Source organism: Furipterus horrens, unplaced genomic scaffold (genome assembly GCF_987537825.1).
Source record: "Furipterus horrens unplaced genomic scaffold, mFurHor1.1.pri manual_scaffold_11, whole genome shotgun sequence".
Classification (NCBI taxonomy): Eukaryota; Metazoa; Chordata; class Mammalia; order Chiroptera; family Furipteridae; genus Furipterus; species Furipterus horrens.
In genome coordinates this window covers 15,831,787-15,841,569 of record NW_028327181.1, presented here as the reverse complement: position 1 = coordinate 15,841,569, position 9,783 = coordinate 15,831,787, and the positions used below count along the sequence as shown (strand labels likewise).

General features: G+C 54.0%; 1 protein-coding gene across 1 annotated transcript; it reads right to left on the bottom strand.

Moving 5' to 3' along the window:
- Nucleotides 1–5,327: 5,327 nt before the first annotated feature.
- Nucleotides 5,328–8,292, bottom strand: MTFP1 (mitochondrial fission process 1). Its single transcript, XM_090292746.1, has 4 exons — nucleotides 7,897–8,292; nucleotides 7,010–7,137; nucleotides 6,372–6,604; nucleotides 5,328–5,465 (listed from the first exon to the last, which is right to left on the bottom strand). The coding sequence occupies exons 1-4, from the start codon at nucleotides 7,961–7,963 to the stop codon at nucleotides 5,393–5,395; spliced, it is 501 nt and encodes a 166-aa protein (XP_090148872.1). The 5' UTR covers nucleotides 7,964–8,292; the 3' UTR covers nucleotides 5,328–5,392.
- Nucleotides 8,293–9,783: the final 1,491 nt, after the last annotated feature.

Genomic DNA, 9,783 nt, shown 5'->3' with positions numbered 1-9,783 from the left:
AAGAAGCCTTCTTCACTCACCTTCGGTCCCCCTGGAGCCAGAAGACTGGCTCAAATCAGAAGCCTCCTCATGGGCCTTACCAGAGGTTAGAAGACAATGGTATCCCAGCAGAAGGCTCGCTTGCCCGACACCCACCTCTAACCTTCTGACCTTTTAGTATCTTCTCACTGGTGCTGAAAGTTGAGAGAAAACGGAGCTCTTTATTCCAGGGAGAGAAAAGACAACATTTGAACTGTGCTGTGACTAAAAGCCTCCTCTCAGAAAGGCACTCATCAAGGTTGTATGGATGGAGATGAACATGCCTCCAGTCTCTGTTGAATAAAGATTAGACTAGGAGCCACTAAGTGACAGACCAATCTAATGCCCTCATTTTACACTTGGGGAAACTGAGGCCCAGAGAGGAAAGGGATTTGCACAAATTCACATACAATAGGAGGCTCTCTGGACAGGGTGTAGAGGCCGATCCTTCTTTGGTTTTGCTGATGAACTGGTACCTCAAGAGGGTCTTGTAGGAAGCCAATATCAGCTTCCACAAAGGTCTTTGGGAGCAAGACAGTGCCTTGCATTGGCCCTTGTCTCAGAGCCTACTCCCACCCCCCAACCCCCACCTCCAAAACCAGGGACCTCCTCCTACCTGCACTTTGATGAGGTGACTGGAGGGTGGAGTAGGTAACTTCACAACAGTTCCACATAGGAGGTCAGGGAGAAGGTGGAGAAGGTTCTGCTTGAGCCAAGACACCAGAGACCAGGGTAGGGATGGAAAGCCATGGGCCAGGCCTGCATTTAACAGGTGAAAAACACAATGACTTGCCCATGATGTCATAGCCAATGAGAGCTGGAGCTGGGATTTGAACCTGGGTCCAGGTCAAAGTCAAAAGTCTATCCCCACCATATCTTACACTGCCCACTCTAGGCCAAGACACTTGGGTCCACCTGGCTGGGGAACTATTACAGGAGGGCCAAGATCTTTGGAAAGTTCATCTGAGCCACTTTGAGCCTCAGTTCCCTCACCTCCCAGGCAATTAAATAAGGTCATGTACATCAAATGCAAGGGCAGGCAATACACCTTCAGTGAACACGGCTCACCTGTTTGTGTCTTTCGGTAGCATCAGATGGGAACTTTGGGTCCAAGATCAGCAGCTGGCAGTGGATATAAACCTGTGGTGAGGACATAGATCTAGGCTAAGGAATCTTCAGAAGATGGGGTGTGCCTCAGGGCACCTGCTTCCACTCACATCATCAAGAATATTAATAAAGCCAAAGGCCTAGAATGAGAGTGCCCATCTCTTGGGGACCTCTCAGGGCAGGAAGTGGAAATGGGCTTCCTTGCCATCAACCAGGCCCCTGTAAGGCCCAGGCCAGGAGGTTAGCAGAGAACATCCTTGATCCGGAGTCTGGTCCCAGCCCTGCTTCAACACCACCACACACCATCACTTGTTGAGAATTCTGCATGGCAGGCACTGAGCTAAATATTGCCCCATTCAATCTACACAACAGCGCTGTGAAGATTCTAACGCTATCCCCACTTCACGAAAAGAGTTCCAGAGGTCAAGATGCCAGTAAACAGTTCTTAACCCCTGACCTAGAGACAATCACATAAAACAAAATTCTCCTAAAGGGGAGCATCTCTCTCTTCTGGCCCTGGAAAGGTGCTCAGCCCCTGTCCTTCCCTTCCCAGAGACAACACCTGACCTCCTTCCCTAGGTCCAGTACCCATGATGTTTGATGAGGCTGTACTGCACAGGGACCACTTCCAGATCCTGGTTGGTTCACATGTAGCTGTAAGGGCTGGTGGGAGCTGCCAACCACAAAAAATCCCACACAGAGCTCAGAGCCCAGGAAAATGGTGCTGACATTGGCCAGGTCTGGAGCTCCAGCATGGCCGCATCCTGGGCTGGAAAGAAAACCAGATGGGGATGACATGAAGCCAAGACACTCAAGGGCTTGCCCAAGGGCACACAAGAGGCGAAAGCAGGCAAAGCCAGGGCCAGGTCACTTGAAGCCCAGTGCGCTTCTGACCCTGTCACCTTGCCCCTCCTCTCTTTCTGCTCTCACCAGAACAGGAGGCACAGGAGCCCAAGCTGGGCACCCCCCCGCAACCTTGGATTATTGCCTCTGTTCAGTTGATGTCCCCCATCTGGAGCAAGGAACAGACCAGGCCAAAGTTGCACGTTGAAACCCAGACGTCGAAACCCAACCGGGGAGCCAGGGGGTGAGGTGGGGACTTCTGGGCTGACAGAGGAGCAAGTAAGGGTTAATGTGAGTCTGGCATATAAGGGACCCTGAAAACCACCACCAAAGGCCCACGACAAGTCCCCTGGGGCAGCCCAGGCAGGCATGAGGACAATCCAGGGATTCCAAACTCAGGCTCCCAGGTGAGCATACACAGCTCTGCCTCAGGCTCATGCCAAGGGGGCTCAGAGGTCAGTACCTGCTGCTCCATTTGCTGGAGGTGCAGTCCCCACCCAGCCCTCCATTCCTCATCCTGCAGGACCTCCACGTGGCAGGGCCCAAGGCTGGCTCAGGGGCGCTGGGCAATGCTCACAGCCTGGCTGTCCAGCTCACTCGATGGCAGAAGGCGACAATAGGGAGCTGCTCAGAGCCTCTAGGTGGGGGTGCATAGACAAGATCAGCAAAGAATTCCACCATCTTCCCTGAGATCAGGAGCCATCAGCTCCTTAAGATGGTGCAGGAAGCCAGGACAGGTAAATCCTTAGCTTGGCCCCCGCCACTTGCCTTTTCTGGGCCTTAGTTTCCTGTCCAGGCCCTGTGCGAGGTCCCTAGCTTGCTCAAAAACCTGTTTTACTTTGGAGAATAATGTGCTAAGTTGCATCTGGTGGTAGACAGTGGGGTGTTCCCTTCTGTGAACCTGTTTCCTTATCTGGGAAACGGGGATGTTAGTTCTACCTCCTCATGTGACTTGGGGTTGCAAGACACAGCGCAAGTGGAGGACACGTAAACACAGATGACAGGTAAATGGCAAGTCTGCGTCATCCTCTTGCCTACCCAGTTCTGTAGCAATCTGCTTCTCTCAGAGAAAGAAACTGAAGTTCGGAGAGGCTACTTGCCCCAGGCCACAGAGTGAGTAGGTATGATGATTCTATCCCTTTCTCCAGCCTAGATACCCCAGCCCTGCCCTACTTCCCCCAGAATCTCTCAGGTACCCCCGGCTCCTGGCAGCCTTGTCCCCGTAAGACTCACCAGCTGGATAAAACCACAAGCTTTGAAGGCGGCAACGAAAACCTCATAGTAGGGCATGACAGGGACCAAACATGGTGTGCAGGTGCCAAGGCGCAGTGGGAGGGCATCGAGCCAGGGCTCCCTCCCCACTGCCAGGAAACTGTTCATCTGATGACCACCCCCTGGCGGTCTGGCCCAGGCTGGCCCAGCCAAAAATGACCTGAGTGAGGACATAACCAGCAGAACCTGCCCAAAAGCCTCCCCTAATGTGGCCCCCCATCAACCGCTGCATCTCCCCAATGGAGCAGGGAGTGGGGTAAGGTGTATGTGTTTGGGGGCGGTGGGGGCGTCTCTCCCTGCCACAGACAAGCTGTCCAAAGACTTTATTCCCACCAGCCTGGCCTGAGAATGCCTGTGAGCTCCTGGTGTGAGCACCTGTGTGTGCTGGGCATCTGCACACTTGCACCCCAGTAGATCTCTATAGAGTAGGGCCACCAGTGGGGCAGCCAAGGCCAGAGGGGGCCTGCAGAGCAGAGCTGAAGGGCAACAAAGGAAGGGGCATAACAGCTGGTTCTGAAGGAAACTCAGGGTTTGCCAAGAGGAAAAGGACTTCCAGCTGAGGAACGTAGAGGGAGGGGAGGGGCTCGGAGGGCAGGTGAGGGGAGGTACGCAGGCTAAGAGCTTAGACTGCCCAAGAGCACAAAAGACTGACTCTGGCCTGGGCAGCTCCCAGCTTTAGGGGGGGCCCTGAGGGTAGAAGAGAGAAGTGAGCAAGGACCCAGAGGTCATAGGGATGCAGGTGTGGCTGTGGCCCTGGGGAGATGGTACTGAATTGAAGAGGCGTGTGGGGGGAGGCAGAGAGAAGGCTGAGTAGTGAGAGGTACTCAGAGCATTTAAGAGCAAGGGAAGCAGCTGGAAACTGGACAGAAGACATCATGCGGGGCTTGGGAAAGTGATCCTCCCAGTGTGGGATGAGAAGGGCAGCAGAGAAAGGCCCACCCCATCCCTTCAGCTCTGGGGCAGGCCACCAGACTCGCCCTGAGATGCAGGCACCCCAACAGGAGGAGCCACAACCCCTGAATCCCCATTCTGTCTCACGAGTGGCCTTCCACGGCCCACAGCCCTTAAGTCCCTGCCCAGGTGCAGGTAGTCTCTTGGGGGGTGGGGTCAGCCCACTGGGCTGTACCTGGGCTGTGACGGGAAGTGCCAGGATCTTGGCCAGAACTGATTCGTGTCTGGGTCAAATCTTCAAGGGGGTGTGGAGAAGCAGATAAATAGGGGTGGGGGGCAGGCCCTGGGTCATTCCCCTTTCTCCAAGACTTCTGAGTCCCTTCATGGGAGTCCCATGTAATACTCATACGGAGGCTGTCTTCATCTCAGGCACCTTCAGGCTGAGGTGGTATATGCCCAGTGGGCTCCCCTCCCAGAGGCCCGAGTGCTTTAGGGGGCTTGCAGAAAGAGAGAAATGCTTTCTTCAAAGGAGGCTGCAGTGCCAAGGGTGGACCCCCAGGCATCTGCAGTGGAGTCCTGGTGGGTGGGGAGGGACCAGAAAGGCCCAGTGTTGGCCACTGTGAGTGACACCTGGCCTGAGGAGTCAGCCTACACCTCTGAGGGCCCCCAGCCCTGTGCTCCACCACCATATCCTTGTTCAACCCCAACAGAAAAGAAGAACACTCAACTTCTTAAGGATTTATTGGACCAGGACTGTCCTGCCTTTCAGCCAAGCCCCAGCAGCCCCTGCTCCAGGGATGGGCTGGCCAGAGGATCAGTCCTCAGGGTCCCTACTACAGCACACCTGCATTCTCCCAGTGCCTGCTGCTCCTCTGTCCAGCCACGCTGCCATGGGGTGACTTGGCTGAGCTTCTGGGAGTCCTGAGTCCCTAGCTTGTCAAGTGATCTTGGCCATATTCCTTATCCTCCATGGGAGGATGTTACTTTCCTGTCAAAAGACAGTGCTGGGTCCACCCAGGGTCCTTTCCTACTCAGTATCACAAATTCCAAGGAAGCAGACCAGGTTCAGGTCCTGCCACTGTCTGAGTCGCTGCAGCTGCTGCTCCTTGAGGCCTTTGTCTCTGTTTTCATCCAGCTCAAACCCACTCAGGTGCTACGGCCTTGGATCCCAGGGAGCTGAGCATCACATCCCCTGGCAGCAGGAGGAGGTTTGAACAAAGCAGGGAGTGGGCCAACCCCAAGGCCAGGTACCAGGGTGGGGTCAGGACGAGCTGGGCTTCTCCACTGAGGGGTAGAGCTTGCGCAGGCTGGAGTCCAGAAGGAAGTCCACCGACCTGTGGGGCGATGAAGGGTGATGAGCAGGTGACCAAGGGGGAATGCTAATGGGGGAATGGGAGGCAGGGGGTCAGGGTTAAGGAAGGGACTCTGGATTCAGAGCACAAGTGCCATCCAAGTGACAGCTATCACCTTCTTCTTTATTCAGTTGGGACAACTGAGGCACAGAGAGGGTAAAAGTTTCACTTAGGGCCTCAGGGTCAGCTATGTTCCTTTGGATAAAGACTCTTCCTCCCACTCTATATTGGTCTGGCCCCATCTCTGGTCCTAAGAGCAGATACACGACCCAAGCCTGGCCAATCAGAAAAGAGAAACCGGCTCAGGTGTGGGCACCTAGTCTACAATGGGCCAATGAAAGCCTTCCCTGGGATTTTTGCTGCCACTATTAAGAAGATTCCTATGGGGCTTGCTAAACTAGAGGGATGGAAGCTGGGAGCTGTTAAGGACCATCTCTGCTCCCATGAGGGGAAAGGGAGTGAAGCCAACAGAGGGCTGGGTGGAGAAAAGGGCAGTAGGATGAAGAGACCTAGACCCCTAATGACATCATTTGGGTGCCTAGATTCAGCCATGCCTGAAAGCAGCGTAATGACTTTTCAGTTTCACAAAACAATTCCTACTTCTGTCACTAAAACCCTCCAGGGTGCACCTGCTCCCGCATGCCTCTGGTTGTTTCATAATACTAACTTTTTTGTTTTTTCTAAGAATTTACTTGTTCTGTGTCCTATACCCTCCAGGCAACCTCTGCCTTTACTGCCAAAGTACTGCCAGATCATATGCCTCTGCAGCCAAATGCCAGCCCTGCCTCTGATGCTATTGTTCTGGGCAAAGTGAGTTCACCCCACGCCTCTCAGAGCTTATCTCCACCTGCAAAGTGAATGATCCCTGAAGCTGAAAGCAGCACCCACCTGTCAATGGGGTGGATGATGATGGGGATGACCAGCAGTCCCAGTGCAGTGGTGGTCCACTTGCGGACAGCTAGAGGCCACCGGGTGGCAGTGCCCAGGACGTAGAGAGAGGCTGCACACACCCGGTTGATAGTGAAACCCGGGATGGCCACAGAGGCCAGAGCCTGCCACACGAAAGTGTCCACCACAGCCACGGTCACCCTGGTGCTGCGGCTTGCTTCAGGGCTTGGCACCTGGGGGGGGGGGGGCATAAGAGTAACTTAAGCCAGTAGGGGCAGAGTCAGGAAACCCTGTGGATAAGGGGCATGAGGCTGGACCAGGGAGAGGAAAGTGGGGGGGGGAGGGGCAGGGACAGACCACACTAGTACTGGGTTCTGGACTGTACCACATTTAGGGCTGGGGGTAGGCTTGTCCACATCCAGGTCTAGGGTATAAACTATGTCACACACAGGGCTGGGGTGGGGGTGGGGGTACACTATCTTACAAACAGGACCAGGGTAGGGACTGCCCCAGGGGAGGTTATGGGAACTGGACTGTCCACATGCTTTACCACAACAATTTTATCACATGCAAGGCTGTGGACTAAACCACAAAGGGAATGGACTGGGGTGGGTGTTGAGGGGCAGATTAACACTCACTTCTCCTGCCTTCTTGCCCTTGTCAATGGCATCAGCCAGCACGTAAGAACTGGACACGCCATAGCTCAGCCACACCACAGCTGCTGGCACCATGGAGCGAAAGGCCTCCCCCACCTCATTGGCATAGCCTGGTCAGGAGGAGACATTTAATTCCGGGACCCATAGATTGTTCCACGATGGGGCACTCCCGTGAGCTGGTTCTAATTCCAGCCTGCTCAACAGAAGGTGGACGACCTTAGACAAGTGATTTTATCTCACTCAGCCTGTTTCCCAGCCTATAAAATGGCACCCATGATGCTCACTTCAACTTTAGGGCCATTGTGGGAAAGCTGAGTACAGTCACCATTATCACTCACACACTTCCCTTCCCAATCTGGATTCGAGAACAGGCAATGGCAGTGACTGACCAAGGGCAGTTCCACTGGCCAGGTACCCACCATGTGCCAGAACCTTCTGTGTCTTATCTCATTCTATCCTTACAACTAACACCTAATGAGAAGAGGCGTTGTGCTCATTCCTTTTTCCAAGGAGGAAACTGAGGCTCGGACAGTCACTGAAGAGCTGGGATAGGAGCCCAGAAATTCTGACTCCACAGCCCCTGCCCAGGCATGCGGGAGAACGCAGCCTGCTCACTCCGTTCCTCCAAGCAGGATCTGAGCTTCCACCTGGGAGACAGGACCCGCAGATACCCCAAGTATAGGGTTTGGCAAACCAGAGCTGTGTGACCTTGGGCAAATCCCAAGCCCTCTCTGAGCTCAATTTCTGGCCTGAGCGCAATGAGAACTAAGATCCTCCCACCTTCTCCAGGACCCGAACCGGCGTCCAGCGATCCCTGCTTCCCCAGCTATATGGTGGGGGAGTCGCCGAGCTCCTTGCCCCGCTCTCACCCAGGTATCGCACCCACGTGTCCCGGAAAAGGTCGCGCTGGGCACCCGGCGGGGGCGACTCGGACATGGCGCTTCTGCTGCGGCCCCGGCCACTGCAGCTGGTTCTGCCGCCGCTGCCGCCTCAGCTTCCACTCGTGGTCCTGTCCAACGCTGCCAGACCGATTGAAGGTCCCAGACTGAAGGACAGGTCGTGCTGTCCCCACCAGCAGGGAGCGTCTGTAAATTCCCTGGCGCACAGAAGCCCCTCTCACAGGATTGGGTTTTACAGATTAATTTCCTTCACGTTTTCTCGGGGGTTGAAGAGGTTGGCACGATCCTCTTCCAGGATTGACTAGTTTTAGAGCCAAAGAGGCTGGCGTTCAAATGGAGTATTCTATACACTTCCCAGATACGCTTCATAGTTGTGTGACCTCGGGATTCTGTACTTCACCAAGCCTCACTTTATTTGTTAAATGAAGAGCCCGATGGAGTTTACTCTTGGGATGATATCATCATTTATTGCGTTTACTAATGGCCAGACCTTTGGCCAAAGACTATCAGCTACAGATTTCACCAGCTAAAGACTCTAGACAGGTTAGTTCCTTAAACTCTCCCATCAGCCTGTATCCCCCTGCCTCCCGTTTCACAGACGAGTAAATCGAGGCACAGAAGAGATGGGTCACTTTCCCAGGTCATACAGCTGCTAAATGGTGAAGCCGCGATTGGCTTCAGCTCCTCTTCTCTTAAGAGAGCTCCGTAAATGAGCCTGGGCGAGTGAATGGTGAGCACCCTGGTGAGGTGGATGCTTGGACTCTGGAGTCCCTTCCCGACAAGTGCCATTTTAGATGAACAAGCACTAGGGTCTAAACTGGATCGGTGTGTCCCTAGATAGAAGTTCTCGGGGACAGGACATGAGTGAATGAATAAATGAATAAGTGAATGAATGAATGAATGACATGTCAGGGAAACAAGGTTGTGGTACAAGACTTCTGGGAAATGAGCAGAACCGAGTGAGGGAACTTGAGGGTTAGTGATTATTAAGGAGAGAACTCTTCCCTTGCTGAACCTCAGTTTACCTATACAAGCAATGAGTGCAGCTCCATGAATACTTTAGGGGTATCAACGAGCAAAGACACGGACATTAAAGACAGGCAGTCCTGGGTTCAAATCTCAGGTGTGCCGCCTATTAGCTGTTAGCCACCTTGTAAAAAATGAGTAGCCGATACTTACTGAGTGCTCACTTATACCAGGCTCTCTTCTAAAGCGCATCGCACGTATTATTTCCTTTAATATTTGCAATAATCCAAGGCGGTAAGCACAGAGTTGTTTTGTGGTACCCAGTAGGCGTTCGTTCATTAAGGAATTAACTTTTATTATCAGTAAATAAAATTGGAAAATATGAAGACCATTGACTCCCTATTGAGGGCCCCATTTTCAGCCCTGGTGTCGCTGCCTCTGTGGGGTTGTGTACGATAGCCCGGTCAGAGGTGACATCTCTCTTCGGAAGCCAGGCTCAAGGCTCAAAGAGATCACCAGCCCCTGAAACACTGGCAGTGCTGCTGAGGAATTAGGAGACGGTCCCTAATGCCACGTGATCGTTGCTCCCCCCCCCCCCCCCCCTTTCACACGCGGCCCACCGCAGGCACTGCGAGCTCTCCCCAGGTCCGCACTTGTCAGCTCGCAAAAACCACCCAGTGCGCACACAGAAGCCCGAGTGGGGCGGGGCCTCCGCCCTCACTGTGAGGGCGGCCGAGAGCAGCCTTAGTGCCCATAGAAAAGATGGCGGAAGACAGCCTACCAGCCAGACCAATCAGAAGGCAAGCTGGCCGTTGGGCCCCATGGGAAAGCAGACGCCAGAGTAGCGGGTGGTTCCTGTGCATGCGCCCCGCTTACAGGCCTACAGGTGGG

Bases quoted from the DNA above. Each gene is read 5' to 3' on its own strand.
- MTFP1 (XM_090292746.1), bottom strand. From the start codon at position 7,963: ATGTCCGAGTCGCCCCCGCCGGGTGCCCAGCGCGACCTTTTCCGGGAC. The intron at 7,138-7,896 runs GTGAGAGCGGGG...CCTCCTGACCAG, and splicing joins CACGTGGGTGCGATACCTGG to GCTATGCCAATGAGGTGGGG. The intron at 6,605-7,009 runs GTGAGTGTTAAT...CCCCCCCCCCAG, and splicing joins AGGGCAAGAAGGCAGGAGAA to GTGCCAAGCCCTGAAGCAAG.